This window comes from Bombus terrestris, chromosome 11 (genome assembly GCF_910591885.1).
Source record: "Bombus terrestris chromosome 11, iyBomTerr1.2, whole genome shotgun sequence".
In the NCBI taxonomy this organism is placed as follows: domain Eukaryota; kingdom Metazoa; phylum Arthropoda; class Insecta; order Hymenoptera; family Apidae; genus Bombus; species Bombus terrestris.
In genome coordinates, this window is record NC_063279.1 from 1,106,757 (window position 1) to 1,128,074 (window position 21,318).

The following is a 21,318-nucleotide window of genomic DNA, read 5'->3' on the forward strand; positions in this document are numbered from 1 at the left end:
TTTAAGCCTGTCACCTCTCCTCTTCGATGCGGACCACGTACGCGCCGTTCCAATTTTCAATAACGAAGAACGGGCTTGCTCGATTTCGTAATTAACCCGGCGAATTTGCCAGACCGGCCTTGATCTTAACCACCCTCGTATTTCGCCTCGATTTCGCCTGATTCGAAACCGGGAATTTTCTCCTCGATTCGAGGTAGGCGTGTTTTATTATTGCAGTTGAAATGGCTCGACACATCGAACGTAAGACTCGTACAGATTTTAAAAGATCGATATAAAAATTTATGATCAATCAGAGTGGAAGCTTTATCGAGTGGTTTTTATTAGAAGAAGGTACCTTCGGATTCGATTCAGGAGAGAGATTAAACGAAAGAAAGATGAAAAGAGAGATTGACGTAATAAATATCTCCTTATAACTTCTTTAGTATCATTTTATGGTCTAAAGGCAATTTGATGCTGAAAGCTAGAACATAAACGTTCGTAACTTGTACGATTGACAAATCCTCCATTAGCCAAATAACGAGTTTGGTTATCGATCATTAACGCTGAAATTATCAATTTGTACCAATGTATAGGTAGAAATTTTATAGATTTACGGCGATGCATTTCTGCAGATTTTTATGATCTTTTAAAAACTTTGTAACTAAATTTTACCCAAACTATGCGTTTCTTTCTATGTATTTTATTTCAATTTTTACGACAGATTTTATAATTTACTCACCGATAACTCCGATGTTAATGTATAGAAACTATAGTTGGAAAATCGGGTCATCGACCCAGAGAAGAACGACGAAAGGTCTTCGAACTTTGTAAACTCGAGTCGCGATACTTCGAACCCGTTCCACTTTCCTCGAGAAATTCTTATTGAAAGGGGATGGGAAGTGTGAATGAGAGACTCTCGTATTCCGCCGGTTTCTCTTTTATTAAAGATTCCATCGAGAACGTAAAATTGATAATTATTACTTAGCTTTAAAAAATATACATACACGATATTTTATATTTATATATATATATATTTATTTATATATATATATAAAAGTTTGGCTAACCCTTTAAAAATAAGGGTGTCCGCCATTTTGTGACAGGGAGTTTTGGCGGTCGCTGAGGGATCATCGATTTTTATTTTCATTTTTCCTGGGGTCAACAGGACAACCGCAGCCCGACCTCCCAGCTAAATCCGTCGTGTCCTCCGTCCATGTGTCAGGGATCCGTCTTTTTTTCAGGGACCGGCTGAGACACGCGTTCATATATTACACACGATGATAATAATCCTTGTTTTGTTTTACTTTTCCTTTTTTACTTCGTGTTCGCGTTACGATCGCGTCGTTTCTCTCCAGGTCAGGTTTCGTGGAGGCCAGGGTGAAATCGTCGTGGGTTTGGGAGAGAAATGGGAGAGAAATGGGAGAGAAAATAGAGAAAAAGAATAGTTCGCTGTATCGTCGTTCGTCGTCGCGTTCGTCGTGGCGTTCGTCGTGGCGTTCGTCGTGGCGTTCGTCGTGGCGTTCGTCGTGGCGTTCGTCGTGGCGTTCGTCGTCGCGTTCATTGTCGCGTTCGTCGTTGCGTTCGTCGTCCTGGTCGCTGAATCTCGAGCCGCATGAAAATTATCACAGATCGTTGGTAACGTGATGGACGGTTTTCGTCGGCGAACCGATCGGGAGCGCTCGATTCTCATCTTTATCGACAATCACGTCTTCGAGCCCCTTTCTGCTACATCCTCTGTTAATAACTGTTCCTCTAAAAACAGTCTACCAAAAGGCTCTGTTTAAAATTTTATACAACTACCCTGTATCGTAACGGAAGTAATCTTCGTGAAAGCCCACCCGACCGTGTTCCCCGATCGAAAACGTCGCCGACGACCCCACGTCCACCGTGAAACTCGTGAAGGATAATCGACCAATGGCAGGACGAGAATGAGAGGGATCGAAGGAAGATCAAAGGTGAACGCCCAAAACGACAGGCAAGAGGAGAATCAGAGGGTTTGACTTAGACGAGAAGGAGGAACGCGACACTGTGGGCTTAGAAGAACCCGTCACCGGTCGGATCGTTCACCCATGGATAGTTATTCGGGCAACGTACGCAGGTCTGAAGGTTGATGGTCTCTCCAGGAACCTCTTTCGAGGTGAGTTTGCAAGTGTGAGGAACCCAACAAGCTGGAGGTCCGTCCACGATACACTTCTCCTTCCACGGCTCGAAACTCTTCGATTCTGTTATCGTGCGAGGATTCTGGATCCACTGGATCACTTGGGTCATCGTCACGAAGTAAACGTCGTTGTGGTTGGACAAGATCTCGTCGATCCAATAAAGGAACGCGTCCAAGAATTCGGGATTGTTCTTCAGCCAGGCTGCGTGGAAGTAGAGGCCCAAGGGAGCGCGGTTTTGTTCGTAATGTCGGTCAAAGTTGTGGTTTAGGAAATTGTAGAATTGGTCGCCGGTTAGGATGTTGCTGCACGAGTCTACCATGGCGCAACCGGGAAGGTATTCGTCGTTCTGTGGGTCTTCGCGGCGGTCCAACTCGTTCATCACCATCTCCCAGACGGCGTGCGACCTACGCAGAAAAGTTGATGCTCGATAGACGATGGAGGGATTGAATCGAGCCGCTACTATCCCTGGGATTTCAGGTGAAGATGTAGCTGCTTGATTCGAAGTGATACTTTTTGCATAAAAGGGGACACTTTTTACATAAAATATTTTGATACTTTTATGCTACGAATCCGCTCTTGATATTAGTATAGAACGTACCAAAGATTAGGTTAATCGGACACGTAGATAGACGGAAATAGATAGGTTGCTACTCTTAATGAAATTCATTGTGGGATGTAGCTTTCACTGACAGCAATACATATATTAAATTAAACATTATTCGATATTAAACATGTCAATATTTATCGATATGTTGAAGCTACAAACGTTCTTGGTACAAGATGCATATACCAGATAATTGGATCAATTATCTGGAGCTACTACTAATACCAGCTTGCGACAGAATTGTATTAACGTAATCATTGAAGCGCGAAGTTTTTAATCAGATTAAAGTAATTCGCTTTTCTACTTTAAAATTAGGTTACCTCGTCGGACAGTGTTGAAGGTTTCCATGGCAACGGTGCGGCATTCTGAAGTACATCGTGTAAGGCCATAGCGGTGGGTTGTTCAAGGCCGCGGTGATGGTGGAATCGTAAAGGAATGCTTGTTCTTCCATCATCGTGAACTGATTGTTTCCACCGACTCTGAGATACGGAGCCCTCACACCGACCACGCTGTTGTCCGTTAAATTAGCGAATTTCTCCGCGATGATCCTCATACCAGCCATTTCTTTAGCCCAGTCGTCCACCGTCGCGTCTGACCAGAAACGTTCGTCGTCGTTGTGACTTGAAACACAAGCGTTTATCGCGCGATTAACGCTGACTTTAAGGATCGGCTGCTAAAACAACTTAAACCGCTAGAAATTGAACTTCCGAGTCTCGTGCTATATTATCGTCGTTACGTTTACCGCAATTTTATTTTAAAAGTGCATTTTTTTAAGATCGAACGATAGGTAGATCGTTAAAAATCGACCAAAGTATAAGCTCGTAGCAAAAGTCGTCGTTAAAGCTGAACGCTGGAGCGAGGTTGAAAAAAGCTCAAAAAGGATAAGGAGAGATTAATTTGTTTTTCACAAGTGTTTGCTTACGAGATAGAGTGAACGGCGATCTCGTGTCCTTTCCTGTGCATTTCCTGGACAGCCGAGTAGTTGGTGTACTTGTGCGAGACGAAGAAGCTGGCCTTGATTTCGCAACCGTTTGGGTTCTTGCGTTTTCCGTTGAAGATCTCTTTGTACAGTCCGATATTATTGTTATTGATGGCATCATCGAACGTGATAGTGATCATCTGCGGTACATCCTTGGGAGGTAAATCTCCGGGGATCGTGGTACCATCCTCGGAACAGAAGCAATCGGGTAGAACGCAGACTGTAGGGTCACAGGGTGGCGCTCTGTTCGGGTCGTTGTCCATATCTGTAATTTTCGCGAACCCGCGATGGCCCCTTTTACTCGAAAATCTTTATTTCAAGTCGCCTCGCCGAAGTACGATGAAATTAAGGGCAACGCAACTCGTCATCCGTCCCTGTCATGTTCCTCGTTGTTCTTGTCAAAAAGAACGTAAATTATTCACACGCGTCGATAAAATTGAATCTCGTCGATCTTCGTTTAAAATCATTTCGAAAAAGAAAGACGAACAGTGTTTTTGCGAACGAAAGTAGGCTACCCTGATGCGTCGATAAAATCGAATCTCGCTAATTTACGTAGTTTTCACTATGCATTAAGTTTCCAATTTTCACCTTCGGGAGGCGATCGTTAAAAGAACGAATAACGAATAGAATTTCCAGTTATGAAATTTACCAAAACGAACAAAGTTTCTCTATTTCATACTCACCGCAAATATTCTCGTCAGATCCGTCGGCGCAATCCTTTTCCCCGTTACAGAAAAGACCTCTCTCGATGCAAGAGCCATCGCCGCAAGCGAGGAAGCCATCTTGACAGAGCGGTTCCTCGGTGTAAAGCAGGGGTTTCGCTTTTCTTTCTTTGTTCTTCAGTTTGCAGTTGTTCACCGAGTCTTTCCAGTCGCAGGTCTGTTTATCGATATCGAAATACAGTCCCGCGGGACACCTGATGGCCTGAAGACCCGAACTGGTGCACTGAATCACGTCACGACAGTTGTCACCCTCTCCTGCCACCAATCTGAACCATTCGCCCGCATCCTTGTCCTTGCAGATCTCGCTTTCGAAGCTCTCTTCTTTCTTCTCTTCCTGTCGCTTCACACGATTCGAGCCTTCTAAAATTAAGTGGTTCGTATCGTCTTTAGGGCAATGTGTATTCCATTTGTATTTACAAGTTACCGTATTGGTGGAACGATAGTTACGAGGATTTAATATTAAAAGTACTAGAATAATTACAGCGATCCATTTCTATTACAGCAAGTTATACATTACAGTTTATACGTCTGCAAGAGTGTATTTCTAAGAATTTGAATTACTTTTTATATAATATATACACATCTGCATATATAATGTTATATATCGTCACACACTTCTTCGCGTATCTTACATTTTCACTCGATCGATGTAAATTACACATATACCGTAGTGATCGATAGTCGACGACTAGTGTCAAGAAGATCGATACTAGCGAAGATTTCATAAGAAATGCAGTAACGATATAACATTGTTTTTCATATACATGATTTATTGCTAATATAATGACTTCTTTGCCGATATAGTGGATTATTTAAAGTTAAATATAAAGTTGTCGGGAATAAAAACGTTTACATAAAACTTCTAAACGACACTCGGATTTCTTCGGTGAAATTTCGAGACGCATACATATATGTACGATTGCGTAACCGCGAAGATACCTATCAGCGGCGAGATTATGGAAAGTGTGAAATTGACGTCACAATACAACGTTGGCTCATGATTATTTATTTACCAATTGACAGAATCATCGTCTTTCGTCAGATGGATCAAAGGCAAGCGATTAGCATAAACCATAATTTCCCTTTTTTCCTACTTTTTCTTTTTTTTTTTGCCTATTTTATCGAGCAACCAATTCTCGCCGACGTTCGATTTCTTACGTTTAGTAGAGGCGGAAGTAGAAAATCAATACTATAAATTGCGTAAGAGTTACGAATATACGATTTTGCCAATATTTATCTCGCTTATGTAACCCATTTGCGAATGCTGTTTTATAAAATACATCTCTCGTACCTATTTATATTTGTAGAATCTCTTTTCTAACAGAAATATATAACTGCTTTCACGTCGAGTGCTTTTATATGTTCGTTTAAAAAGGGAAACTGCGAGTGCTTTGGAAATTCACGACGTGTGGCATTGTTTTCGTTTCGAGATGGTTCTTGGTCGAACGAGCGGAAACGCGCTCCGCTCGAGAAAGTGGAAGCAGAAACGGCTGATTTTTAATATACGGGGAAACACGCGTTGCTTTCCTCTATTTGCAGTTTCGGCCCCGCGTTAATTTTATATCAAAGCAACGAACGGAGAAAGCTGTCTCGCGCCTTTCCAACGACATTGTTTTATTAGCGTGTTTTATTAGCGGGTTTTATTAACGATTTCGCCTTCTTTTCATGCCCCTAATGCATAGAATTCATTAGGTTGACCAACCCTTCCAAGCGAAATCTTTTTCTTAACAATGATGCAATGTTACGATAATATGGCCTACATACACTCAAACTTATATATATATCGTAGTTGAAAGTTCGTAAAAATAGACACGAACGTCCAATTATAGTGATCAAGCCTTTGTTCGGTCTAGCTCTCGTAAAAGTTGTTTCGGAGTCCATTGCCCCATTAATTTTGGAAAGGTCAGTCGGTAAGGCATAATGGCGGGTAATCGGAAGGATGCTAATTCAACCGGCTACCTTTTCGAGAGAAAGTGGAATCTTTCTCTAGAAGTTGCGCGATGAAGAAAGGCGATTGGTTTTACCAAGTAGGAAGTTCATTAGTGTAAAATAGTATTATTGAAGCAAGAACGGCTAGATGGAAAGCGATTTGGATTCGGAGCGCCTGAAAAGAAGCGATTTCAAGTAGAGTTTAGGAATAACGAATTTTACAGTGTTTAGATTTAATGTAAAAGGAACGAGGGACATTTGAATATAAAATTGGATTACCAAGGATCGAAATTCTATGTAAAAAGAGGCGATGGAAAGTGAAATTCTTGAGGAATTTTAAAGAGTTGTATGTCAAGTCGCGAAGCAACGAGCCGAAGAAAGTACGAAGTCAGCAGGTTACAGATCCAACGAAGCCTAATCGCTGGATCTCCTTGAAAACCGAGAATTCTACAATCCATAGCTTCAAATTCAACGATCCATGCTATTCTACGGCTCGATAACGACCTCTTTCTGGGTGTCATAAACTTTCAAACGTCGATCCATTGTTCTTTCACTTCCTTCGCATACTAATATTATTCCGTAGCCGATTTCAAAGTCGCGGGTCTACCTACGTTCGTAACGTGGATATTCTTTCAAAGGGAATGCACGTTAAGCCATTTACCGAGCTTTTCAATAACCTTATCATCTATAAACCTTCACGTCTGATAATCGATTAAAAAACCGGCTCGTAGAAAATGTCGACGTTCGAAGGTTTGAAAAGATCCACACTGGATTTAAACTCGTTTAAAGTCAAACAAATTCATATATTTAACCTGATAAATTTCTATCGAACTTACGTTAAAATACCTACAGGATCTAAGAACAACAGCATGATACGTTACAGACATTTTCGAAACAAAACGCTGACTCTAAAAGATCATTTAGAATCGAATATGCCAACGTTGAAGTAGCTATAGGCTCTCCCAAACATCGAACAATCTACAGTTATTTTCAGAACTAAAGATCAGCGTTAAAAACTATTTAAACTGGTACGAAAGAACGAAACACGGTGAAACTTATCGATATTTGAAATTACAAGAGATACAGATACTTTCGAAAGTCAAAGACTGAGGCTGCGTAAAGCATCGATTAACTCGGTTAAATCGATTAAAAGTCTTAACATCGAAAATCGCGTAAAATAATATCCGAAAATATTCCGAAGAATTCTCAAAGAATGCTAAGTTGACAATCACCCTACAGATGCATGAAAAACCAAAGTTTGGCTACGGAACCAACGCGTTAAATCGTTTGAGCCCCGTTGGTCCCGCGGGCTGGTGTCATGTCGGCATCGCGTAGCGCCGCGACAAACGGGGAAAGTTGCGCCCCCCCACCCCGTGTATTTTTCAGGGCACGGCAGTGACGTCACCCATCCGGGACCGAGTAGAACCAGAGGCTTTCACGCTCTAATCTCTTATGCAACCTGTCGTCTCTGTCGACCGCCAGAATCGTATTCCGTCTGATTTGCTCCGTCCAAACCGCCGATTCTTCGAAAGCGTCCACCATCCGCTATTTCTGTACGAGGAAAACAGCGCCACAGGGGGCGGAGGAGGGGCAGTGGACACGGCTCACGAACATTGCCGCCTGTCGCCATTTCGAGACTCACGTGCACTCCTGTTTAAACGGTTCGCCTTAATTTTACATTTCACGCGATGATTATCAGTCGACTTTTGCTACTACCGTCTACTCTAACTTTAGTCCGACGCTTAAAGAAATTGCAAACTAATTTCAAACAACGCTGATTCTATTGTTCGCGTGTAAGTAGCTTGAGAAGCTTATGGCGCAACGGTCGAAAGAATCAACCAGCTAAAGGACTTCTAACGTGGTGCAACGTGGTCTGTCTCAACGTTTGTTATATATAGTACGATTACGAGGACCGTAGCTAGTTCCCAAGTAAAAATAGTTACTAAAAAGGCGACGTATCTTGGTACAATGTCCAAGGAAGAAGACATTGACTCGTAGAGGGAAGGACAGAGGGTAAAATTCAATTCCATATTGAAAATTCCCGCACGAATTCGAATCACGCCTGCCACCATGTTCCCACTCGCTGCCATATTCTATGACAGACTACCCTCCTACACGATTCTCTCGAACCTCGTTAACGATCCAACGTTAGAATCATCTTTATGGTAACACTAACCGTTCCTTTCATCCGTAATTCGTTCGATCTCTCATGATCGGCACACTGATCTGTTCTGTTCAGGCTGTGAAAGTCACCGAATTCCTTACTCACCGGCGAGAACGATGGCTGCCAGGAACAGCAGCACCAGCGAGGACCTCATCCTCGTCCAACGGAAGGAACGGCGCTTCCGGTTCCCGATGGAGGTTCCGTGACTCACGAGACTCTGACTTATCCACGCGTCCGACTGGCCTGTGTTTCACTCGTGTCGAATTCGACGATGGGATGATCGGAGGGGGGCCGTTTTGGGTATTCGAACGAAGAGCTCGCGGGTTTCCCGGCACCACTTCCGGAAAAGAAGTCGAGATAGAGGAACAGCGCTCGCGGGCGCCCTGAGATCTTTGGCTACTCTCTCAGGTAGATCGAGAACGAGTGTTTTCGCTTCAAGGACGCGGACCTTGAAGGCGTAGGTACCACTAACGGACTGACCGAGGCCCGCCACTCGTCGCGCCTTATATTTCCACCACCACGTTGTACCCTGTTGGGCCCCCTCTTTCCTGCTCTTCGATCGTTGCTGTTCTGCGTCGATCCGACAATCGTTGCCTCGCTCCTGCTCCCCAGGATGCAGTGGCGTAGGAGTGTCTCAGCTAGAAGACAACAAGCCTTAACTTAACCCGTGGGTCGTGTGGACGATGCGTTGTATCGGAGGAACGAGGGTAGGTACACTGCCGGACATAAGTGCTACTACGCCTACTGATATTTTATATTTTCTAGGTATTTTCTAGGTATTTTATCGTAAATTTCTTACTTTACTCCTATCTCTTGAGATATACACTAATAAATAAAGTAAAATTTTTCTTTGCATCTTTTCCGGTAGATACAACGAGTAAAATGTCCCGATGCTCGTAGCTGGTGGTACATTTACCGTATAGATTACTGCTCGAGAGTTTAAGAACCTTCTTATTTGCGAAGCGACGTATAAAAGGGTAGGATGATTTTATTCTTGATAAAGAAATTCACGCGTATTTCGTGTATTTTTGCACGTATAACGCGTTCGATGCGTTTTATATTTCAAGCTAGTCGAAATGACATAAATGATCGTAAAGTAAACGCTCGAAAGTTTTATCTTTCCGATCTTGCATACGATTCGTTATCAACCGTTTACATAAAATTCATCAAACTACTCAAACTACAAGACCATCGTTCGTATTGTACGAGTCGAAAGTCTCGAAACTGCCTTTGGTTTGATCGCTTTAAATTCACGGTCGCGATTCCCTGCAGTGAATTGCAGCAACTTCGACTCTCGGCATATTCACGAGTTTAACGATCTTGAGCGATAAAATCGCAGGATCAATACGGTGTTTATTGTTTGGAACGTTGTTGTAAAATAGTATGATTCACGAGTACACCGTTTCGAGTAGAAATCAAATTTCAGTAAAATGCATAGTTTGTAAGATTCAGAGGTTGTCATTTTCGAACGAACGTATTCTCAAGTAACGGAGATGTTAAGAATAGAACACAATGGTAGAAAAATCGGGGCGGTGCAATTTCTGGACTTTTTCGCAACGGAGATTTTTACGTAACAGAGAAAATACAAGTTTTCCGTTGCTTTGGAAACGCGAGTACGCGTGGCACCGCGTCGAAAGTGAAACGAGTTCGGATGCAACTGCACTCATTCAGCCGTAGATGCAACGTGACTGCGATTCCAGGAGCCGTTGCACTCATTTGTCTTCCTAATTCGATCTTGTCGTGGTTACACATCTCAGAAACGAAGTGCCCTGATTCGCTTGCTCGAGCTTCGAACGACCGTTCAAACTCGTTCCCTGAGACTCACGAGTACCCTTATCTTAAGTATTTCGCAACTTTGTTTGAGAAGTTCTTGAATTATTTCTTCCTTTTACTCTCAAGTAAAGTCTTTAAATTTAATTTTAATCAACAACTATATATATATATATATATTGCAAAATTATAAATATACTACGACATTTGAAAGATCATAAAGTATCTACAAGTGCGTTACAGAACTTGAAATCGACTACTTCAACGCTATCGACTACTTTGAACGAAGATTCAGAAAATCCTGCAAAGAGAGAAAATGCAGAAGATAAAAAAAAGGAAAGCCAAAAATCCTGGTAAACGGAAAGACTATCAGCGAGATGTTTCAAACGTTGTATCCTAAAGATTAAAAGATGGACAAAAATTGTTCAACCCTGGCTTCTCATCCTGGCGTCGAAATGTCAGATCGAAGCAAGGGCTCGGATGGCATTTTGGGGTAGATGACGAGCCGCCTGGTTAGGAAGTCTGTACACGCGTCTATTGCACCATCGTCGTCCGTCTCTTGGAATCGCGACGCGGGCCGGCACGTAAATGCCAACGATCTCGAATCTTTCGACCGCTGCGCCGCGCCAGCAGGTTGCCAGGCAAATCGATGGCTCGCGACCAGAGATGGTCGCGAACCCAGGCCACATGGAATGTACCCTTTGCTTGGTGAACGATTTCGTTCGCGCGAGAACGATTTAATAAGCGTGCGTCCTCTTCTTCTCTCTCGCAATTGTTATCCAAATCGAACATGGTATAATTTGATGTTTCGTGTGACGAACGATGAATGGAGTTGATCGTTACGTTGTTTCGTCGAGTCTGCAATTAGGCGAACGTAAATTATGGTAACTGTGAGATCGAGGATTGATTTGTGACATCGTCGATAGAATTGTTAGCGCGATTGCCAGGTTGGTGAGAAAGAACGAGAATCCTATGAGTGTTGTTTGATAGCGATCGAATCTGTGACAGTGTTTGGACGATTTTCACATTCTTAAGTATTTTCGACACTCTTAAGTATTAATTATCAATACTTGGACGATTAATGAAATTTGTGAATGAATTCCTGATTTGAAATGTAGCGATAATTTCATTTAATTACCTTTGCTAAATGTGATATAATATCTAATATGATTAAGTACGGTATGCTAATAACGATAAGGAAAGTAATAAGATTGCTGGGCAGTATATTAATCATCGGCTGGTAGTTCTTTCGTTCGAATAAAGACACCATGGTCGGTGGTAATACGTAGGTTGTCGCGCGCGAAGGAAGATCAAAATCGTGAACGTTTCATCTACGCGTCATAGCGAACGTGACTTTTCTTAAAAATTAGCGAATACATTTGGTAGGTCGGACACAAGTCCGAAAAAAGTGAAATCGTCTATGTCACGTTTTTGCTTGGCTCGCGTTGGCACATCGGTTCTGCGAACAACCACGTCACGGACTTGTGTATTGGTATCGAAATCTCATTGTGAAACGACGGTGAACCGGCTCTGGCCGGCGTTTATCGTTAAATTCAGCTACAGGAATTTGCCCTTTTCCGAGGCGGAGAAGAAGCATAAACGACGTCGTCGAGAAACCGAGTGTGCGTGCTTAACGATTCTATTATTCGATTATTCGGATGCTACCCATCCTGGTATGACCTGGTATCACCTCCTTGAAAAAAGCGCGAAGAAGAAGAAGAAAAAGTGGTAGTCGAGGAATCTTCGAGCTAAAGGGAAACGCCGAATATGTAACGATCTTTGGAATTTGGAGAAATTTTATTTGAAAAATTCATTGGAAATTTTTTTAACCTTTGCAAACTTGATTTTGATATAAGAGAGTTACGAGAATTAGAAAATCGTGTGATCTTCGAAGCGAGGTGAATGACTAAACAAATCGATTTCTAGATGATGATCGTTATCTATTCATTGAATCGATCTTCCTCGTAAGATGTTTAGATCCCGCGAAGCGATGGTTATTCAAATTGGTAGATAGCAAGAAGGAAGTGCGCGTCTTCTACTTGGGTTCGTCTCAATGATTCGCGTGATTGAAAGCTAGCTTGGTATTCTCAGTGTCGCGAGATGCATTTAGAAAGCGATGAAAAACAACGATCTGCATTATGAGTCACGAAACGTGTCGCACGTTCTTCCGAATCGAAGATTTTGTCTCACATTTTGAAGAGCGATCGATTCAACTTTGTAAACCTAATCCGCTTCGTTCGCGTGTCTTAAGGCCGATGAAAATAACTGTTCTATTACGTATACACTGTCATTCGCGAGTTTCCAGACGTCTTATATCTTTAATAAAACTTCGATATTTGATGTAAATTACGATCAGCTACTGTCGTTTCCATTTAACGTGTCAGGTTGATGGTCCATCGTGTGCTTTTACGATCGCGCAAATTTTTCTATTTTCGAAGCAAACATCGTGTTATGCTTTTCTAACCGGAGTATTTTTCCATCTGACATTCCGCGAAACGAAACTACCAAACTTTGTTTTAATTTCTCACACATCGACGATAGATGAACGAAAGTGTCAATATCAAAATGCTCATCAAAACTTTAAAGTTCACGGATAAATGTCCAATTCCTCTGAAAGCGAAAGGTAGCCAGGCGCTACGAAACCGAAGCTCCCCGATTAGCGTAACAAATTACATAATCGTCGTTTCTTTCGCGTCGATCGCGAGATCACGGCGAATTAAACTATTCGTAAAAAAAAAAAAAAGGAAAAGAAGTAAAAAAAAAAGAGCAGAAGATAATAGCGCTTTGTCCTTCGAGGCGAAAGACTTTTATTTTTATCGCGTGACAAGGATTCCTTCGGCAGGGAAGAAAATCGAAGAAGGAAACAAGGTCCATTATCCTTCGAATGGTATCTATTTAAAGGAATGATCGCGTCGAATGCCAATGATCGTTTGCTCGCTGCTCAAAAAATGCGCACACCTGCGAAAACATTACTATGCTTTGAAACCCGTGCCTGAGCAACGAAATTCTGTTCGATGATCGGCTAATTTGCTAAACCAGAGCCGTTGACGCGTCGATCGCGCGGTAAATGCATCATGGGGCTGTTCAATGGCCCATGCTGCGTCAGAATATAAATTTAATGGCTCGGGTCTTTGAGTAGGTGAAACGATCGTGAGTTTTATACGAACGAATTTTAGCGCTGAAATTATCAAGTCAGTTAAAACGCGACCGATTTCAGGTTTTCACATTGACAATTACTAAAAACGTGTAGGAACTTTTGCCAAAATTAATTTATCAAATTCTTTTTTACCTTCTAAACGTTGCAACGACTACTTCGCCTTGGATATTTCGCGTATCACGGAATTCCCGTGCATTCTCCTACTTTTCGTACGTTTCTCACAAACGAACAAACATTCGTAGTTTCAATATTATATCTTCAAATTCTTGATTCTATCTTGAAAACCATCGAGCCAGAAAATTTTGTTTTTGAATCGTCGCGCGATCCCACGACGATTTGTAACACGATCGTTAATCGATTAAGTTCTTATATCCTCAAGGGCTGTGGCGTCGTTTGCTAACTTTGGCAAATGAATTTTAATGCCAAGTTTTAATGCTGCATTTTAACGAAGATGATAATTGTGGGTTATTCAATTAGATTTTAAGATAAATTTTCCTCAAAGACGGTAAGTTATAAATGTGAAACGTCGAGACTTTCTTATGAACGCACTTGACGACGTCTAATGCAATTTAACGAAGGTTTTATTATGACGTCTGCCGTGTCGTTTAATTGGAACGAGATCAGCGGTTCGTTTCTATCGACTCTTACATTCTTGCGCATAATTTACGATCTTGTTTATTACATGGATAAACAACTACTGTCTTTCATATTCAAATTACCGAATCCACGGAGTTTCAATTAGAAGTCTGTACTCGAGAGATTGCAATTAATTGGAATATTGTCTGAGAAAAGTTTGACATTGAAATATCGATTTAAAGCATAGCCGATGAGTCTACGCAATAGTTTCCAGAGATATGTTGTTCTTAATCCTTTTCTTAATTTACAATTCCGTTTCCGAAGCTTTAACTTACGCGCAATTCTCTTTGCTTAGGAATCCATTTTATTTGTTTCGTAGAATTTTCGCTTTCAAAGTTATAACATTTAATAACGTCGTTTCCCTCGGTTAAAATATCCTATTTAGCATTTTTTTCATTTTCGCGCTACGAATCTTCGCGTTTTAAATTAAATTAAGAGCAGAACGAAGACGACGCAAAGATGAAATAAGAAAAGGAACTTCGGATTTCCTCGGTTTCGAAATGGCAGAGAGAATGTTTTTTAATTAAAGAGGGCAACACGCTTATTAATATGGATATTTTCAAGACTTAATTTCCTCCATTAAATTATCTACTTCCACAAAACAGAGGCTACTTCCTCGAATAAGATTCACATAATTATGCTGGCGAATTATTCGAAATACTTTCCCATTTCCGTAATGAAGAACAAAAGGGAGAAACGAGTAACAATGGCGATTAGTCGGAGACAAGATCAAAGACGCGCTCGATCACGATCAGCGATTCTCTCGGATGATCTTTGAGGTCGGTACGTGAAATCATCTCGATCGTTATCAGGGTACGAGGCACGATTCCATTGGAAATCGTGCGGCCCTGGCGTGACATATGCCGCGACGGTGAAAGGAAAAGAAGAAGAGGCAACCGCGACGATATCAGCCGAAGCCTTCGAGGCTGGCTCGAGCTTTCTCTGCCCGCGGCCAAAGCGAACGGAAGCCTCGTCGTGTCCGCAATGTTAGACACCAGGCTCCATCTAGTGCGATCTGCTGGATCTTCTATGTCGTGATCCATGATCCATGATTCCGATTTAACGATCGAGTTAAAATCCTTTCATTAAAACATCGACTAACAATAAATTAAATACTCGTTCCAGCAGAAATGTTAATTATACCGGTATAATCTCTCTTATAATTGTAAAAAGAAGTTTATAAGCTCGTTCGATTTATAGCTTTACAAAATTATCGGATTCGAATTTTGTAGCCAAAAATATTTCTTCCCTTCTCGAACGTATTGCCGCGTGATCGATTCGTAAGCCATGACCCGGATTTTACAAGTACAAGTAAATATGTTTGGAAAGAAATTAAACGTTAAATATAGAACTCTAATTCCGTTTAAAAGAGCAGCAAATTAATATCGTTTAATATCTACGATATTTATTTCAAACGCGATACAGCATTTATCAAAAGTTTCTATTTCTTTCCACGCGATAAACCTCCGCAAACGCCCCATTCCCAATTCAGTTTTAAATTACTTCCAAATAAAAAATCATTTCTTTAATAGTTATAAATCGTTTAATCGTTAAATAGTTATAAATAGTTATAGTTTGTTTAATAATTTCTGAAAGTTTCTTATCGATCTAAATTATAGCCTACGTTTTACAAATCGCAACATCAAGGGATCGTCGATTAGAATCGTCGATTAAAGCCGATCGAATAATAGCAACGTTCGCAGAGAGCTTATCGACGAGAAAGCAAGGGGAAAACAAGCTTTGGCTCGTTAATTCGCCTTTTGTAATTCAGTCCGACGTGGCCAGCGTTTATTGGCGCGATACTGAAATCCAGGGATTCTGCGGCAACGATTCGAAGAGAAAAATCGAACCAGCCTCTTCTCCTTCGCTTCCACCCCTCGGTGAAAGAGCTACGTATAGACAGTCGGAGCTATCTGTTGCATCTCCAGGACTTGACCCCACTCGTCCTTGGCCGAATGATCCTGGAATCACCCTCGAACCACCCCTTTTCTGCACGCGTGTCTCTAATGGCGCCCCTAGCAAGCAGCAACCATTTTATTTGCTATGGTGTACGCGCTGCTTGAGCGCGATTAAGCCTTTTAGATTAATTTCTAAAATGGAAATTAATCTAAATTAATTAAAGTTTAAAGTATAATATAGGCGAACGATGTTTACGATGACGTTGGTTTACGAGCTTCGCGAAGAATCGCAGTCCGTTTAATGAAAAAGTTGTTAACTGACGTGGGAATCGTACGTTTTAAATTTCTGCTACGTTCATGGTAATTTAAAAGATCGATGGAAATTGGAGATTTTTCTATTAAATAATTAGTAAATCTTGGACACTTATGACAATAAGCAGAAAGCAATTACGCGCAAATAATTATGGTCGGTGATATTTTGCACGAAGAGCACTGATTCGAGTGGATTTGAGAAATTCTTCAGAATGTGAAACGATATTTTGACGTAACATCTTCTCGAATTAATCCCCTGTCAAATTACAAGATATCAATTAAAAATCGGGACCGCTTCCCTAGAGAAATTCATAGAGTAGCTGCAACACGGAGAAAGATGAGAATCCTCTGTTCGAGATTGGAAAGCTAATTTTAGCATCGTTCTATGAATCTTTAATTCTCATGCGCGCTTCCTTGCCACGGTGAATATTTCTCGACGAGGCAACCTGAGCTATTACCATTGAATTTCGTTTGGGCGCTGAAAAGAGACATAATGTTCCGGAGACGAGATGGAATTTTAATTGACTTTATCCGATACTAACGGTGAAACATTTAAACAGAGCATAGACGCTCTACTTTAAATATACCAACGCTATACTGAATTTTTATGGCTTTCTGGAACGTTCAAAACGTTGATCAATTGTTAAGTAGTACCGTGCATTTGCATGTAAATCGAAAAGATTCCTGACATTTGATAAATTTAAAATACATTACCGTTAAACGAGTATATTTGTTTAGCTTGAATTATTAACTGTAATTAACCTTAATTGATTAATAAATAATTTGTTAGAGCGCAATATGCGCGATATTAAAGTACGATATATCAAAGTTAAATAACATATTGCAAAGGTAGATTCGTTTAAAACGATAGATGCTCGAGATGACTAGAACTTTCTAGGTAAGCCAATAGCTGGGCAAATAAATGGGACAAGTTACCTGAAATTCGACAAACGGGACGCATTAGTCGATAACGCTGCGGAACAATGCGGTGGAAGCTACGCGTAGCATCTTCCTTTTGCATAATACGCTTATCGTAGCGACAGGAAGCTCGGAAAAAGATGAACAATTAACGAGTAGAAATACGAAACGAGAATTTTCCTTACAGAAATATCGCAAAAATATTTCAAGGATAGATCCAGCCACCAGACACTCGTCTCAACTCGGCGAACCTTTATCTCGTCAAGGATAACGAGCTTTGTCGCTTAAAGTAAGTACAATCGATGCAGAGAACGAAGAAAATCGACATCTCAACAATGGTATTACCTCGAACGTGTAAGAAAACCGACTAAATATAGAATTTAATGTTACAACCCGGCAGTACGATTCAATACAACAACTGAATACAGTTACTTTCACAAGGGTGTTATTCCTATTTTCTTCCTTGCACACAACCACAAGTTCTTGTCCCCTTTCCCTCGTACGATTCATAACTCGTTTCCTACGCAATCTTATCGCGTTTCGTATCTTCTACACGTACAATCATCAACCGATTCAATTCAATACGTACGCCGCGGAAATATAATATATTGCTGAAAATACCTTCTTGACGCTAGATAGTACATGTACAGGATTTTACATGTTTTCTATTCGTGTTACTAATGATCAAATAATGTTAATATACGATTAATATAATATATTTAATAGTATTAAATAATATTAATGCAAAATGACGAGAATTAAAATTATACGATGAAATTATGCGACTATGATATGTAAGATTTTATCAAAATTATATCACTTGCACATTTTTACTAATTAGGTTTTCCAGTTAGTAGTAATAGTAGTAAATTAGTAATTAGGTTTCGTTTTAATGTTAAGGATAGTTTAATTAAATTAATGGATAATGGTAATTCATAAATTTGTGAAGTTATTGCCAACTATGTTGGACCAACCACCAATATATGTATCGGAATACTAACCTATATATGGGAATATACGTTATAATTGGTACGTTGCTAATTAATCATATCGAAAGTAACAGCCAATATATCAACTATAATATATGTTTCCATACATAGTTTAAAATCGATCATCGAACCACACGGAATCCGAACACGCCCACCTTTCTCCAGGAATTTTTCGATAAAAGTCGAGCGATTTAAACTCAAAATCCATAACCGTGACCACTCGAACTCGAAAGGACGAGACAACAAGGAGTCGCGATCGAGAAAAGAAGCTTCGAATTCTGTGATCGACGTGTGGTAAAGCTCCAGGAGCCGATCTTGTCGCGATAAATTGAATTTTATCGCGGGTTATCGCCACGAACCTAAAAATTTTCCGGCAGAGTTTCAAGATCGCTAGGGTAATCCTTCGAGGGACGAGCTTTGAAAATTGCGGTATCGTTTTTTCATGGAAGTATTAATCAGTATCGATCTATGTGGAACCAGCTTTTAACGAGAAATCTCAGAATGAAAAAAATGAATCGAACAAGGTTGAACATTTTTATGGGACGAGAGAATGCTTTTTGTAATTTCTAACACATCGATAGTTTTACAAAGCCTCAGAGGAAAATTTTTGCAATTTACATTCCTATTACAGTGGAAACAAAAATTCTTCTGCGGTAGCCACGATTTAATAAGCAAAGGCAGACGAAACGTTAATTGCGTATCACGTGAGAATTATACAATTCCAAGTGAGAACAACGCACTGTTTGTATCTTACGATAATTTATCACCGCATTGATTAAAACAAATTCAGAGTTGTAACATATTAAATACGATCTAAATTCTATTCTTATCAAGATCAGTTTCACGAGATAACCCTGAACACGCTTTTTGTATTACGTTTCGCAATTTAACAATGGCAGAAAGACCAAACGTTAATTTCATATCACGCGAGATTTACATGTTCAGAGCCAGAAGAATAAAAAGCCACGTTTGTCTTACAGAAATTTATCTTCGAGTTAATTTAAACAAACTGGTAATTTATAACTCATTAAATATAATTTAAATTCCCCTTTTGAACAACACGAGTGAATAATGTTTCGATTTTCGTCGCACGTGCCTGCAAAGCAACAGCCTCTCGCGTTGCCAATGTAATCGTTGCTGGTATCGGTGTTTCCACGTGGAGAACGCTAGGGCGAGAAGTCACGCGAGCAGAACGAGTGCCCGTAAACCGTCACGTGAGAATTCTCGACGACGTCGGTTCCGAAATGCGTAGAATCGACAGGCAACTTTTGTCGGATATTCCTCTGGCGTTATATTCGAGAGAAAAATCTGGTGGAAAGACACCGTGACCGCCTATCTGTCTGGAAAAATTTCTCGTAGAATAAAGATATGTATTTATAGTTTGTATGCATGTTCGGCTGCACGAGAGGCATAATCTAAACGGATGTGCGAAGGATTCTGTCTTCGAGGCTGTCTTTTTTGCCATGGATAATAAGGACGTTCATTTTTAGACGTTTAACAGCACGAAAGAAAATTCTGAGTTTTATTTTATACCCGATCGCGTGACAAATCGTTCGTGAGTTACTTCGCTGAAAAAGTAAATGAACAGCAGCTGATTATAGTGATTTCTACGCTATATAGGGTAAGAAAGTTATGTATAAGCGAGCATGAGGTGATTCTTCGTAAAAAGATGTATAGAGATATAGAAATTTGTTCATTAGAAGCTTCGTTCTCGAGAAGATCGATTTCGACAATTTGCCGAGCATACTTGAACCGAATAAATCAAAAATGTGAAATAAAATTTGGTTTAAACCGTTTAAGGTTTCGCTTCGATCTCAAAAAAAAAAAAAAAAAAAATAGAATTTCCACGTGTTTGTTAAGACTTGGTCTAGTATTTTGTTCTATATTTTGCAACTTACTGTCACGTGTAGAATAACATCCTGTCGATTGTTTCTCCTGTCTGGTCCAGAATTTGCCACGTGCAAGTACACTTGATAATTTGACAAACTCGCTTTTTTCGAAAAGGAAACGTCGTAAATTTTATTCCATATTTTCTTCTCATCTCTTCGTAAGCGATCGCCTCGTGCCTGCTTTTACATAATTTTCGATTGCACTTTGTATATTACCGTTTATCGATACTTGCACAATTTACATCGAACGAATTTTTTTAACGAAATTGGAAATTTTGGTATTTGGTCGATTATGAAACTTTGTGAAATCGAACGAAGTAGATTGATACGACAAATGATTGATTATTAATACGGAATTGTTAGAAGCGTGCCTATAGTATCAAGAGGCGTCGTTAATTTATTATTTGATCGAATTTTCGTGAAATCTTCGAATGGCGAAATTCGAAGCAAAATATTTGTTGCAATATATTTGTTGCTCTGCAACTCGTCACCAAAAAATCGAAGCGATGCTTCAGCGTTTTGCGTTTGTGTGATAACATTTAGTACCTGTGCATCGTGACGTTTATCATTTGTACGTAAGTTGCATTTCTCTTGGTGTGACAACGACAAGCATGAATAAACGATTGATTTGTAGTAAGGATATTTGCGGAAGATATTAATAAACTCTATTTATATATTTGGAGGAATTTCAATCATGTTTAAGTGGAAATAAAATTTTGCGCAAGTTCCGCTGGTTCCCTGTTACGTACGTGTACTTTATCCTTGAAATTACTTCGAAGAGCAGCTATTCCATTTAAAGTTCCTATAACTTTTGCTGTTTCAGAATTGCAAATTATCTTGAGAAAGTACAAAACAAAAATCATCTTTGCCCTTCGGAACTAATATACGAAATCTCCACACGATCTCGATACGATTGGCAAATAAATGATTAAAGAAGGAAATGATCTCCTTCTGAACGTACGATATCGAGTCTATATTGATTTATACATAGGCAGTATTAGTTCTAATTGTTATTCCAATTAACGATACGTTGAACTTTACACCGTCCAGGATCTTCACCTTCCTCGTCTTAAGGAACCTTCTTGATAAAACCAATAAAGTCGGCTAAGCTATCCAAACACTCTTCCGCCCTATCTTCATCGTCCGATCTCTCTAAATCCACTAAATCCAACCCAAACAATTCCTTATTAACCAGAATTTCATTCCCCGTAAT

General features: G+C 40.3%; 1 protein-coding gene across 1 annotated transcript; it reads right to left on the reverse strand.

Moving 5' to 3' along the window:
• Nucleotides 1-900: 900 nt before the first annotated feature.
• Nucleotides 901-9,055, reverse strand: LOC100651928 (chitin deacetylase 1). Its single transcript, XM_003398681.4, has 5 exons — nt 8,642-9,055; nt 4,405-4,803; nt 3,665-3,986; nt 3,063-3,362; nt 901-2,542 (listed from the first exon to the last, which is right to left on the reverse strand). The coding sequence occupies exons 1-5, from the start codon at nt 8,688-8,690 to the stop codon at nt 2,014-2,016; spliced, it is 1,599 nt and encodes a 532-aa protein (XP_003398729.1). The 5' UTR covers nt 8,691-9,055; the 3' UTR covers nt 901-2,013.
• Nucleotides 9,056-21,318: the final 12,263 nt, after the last annotated feature.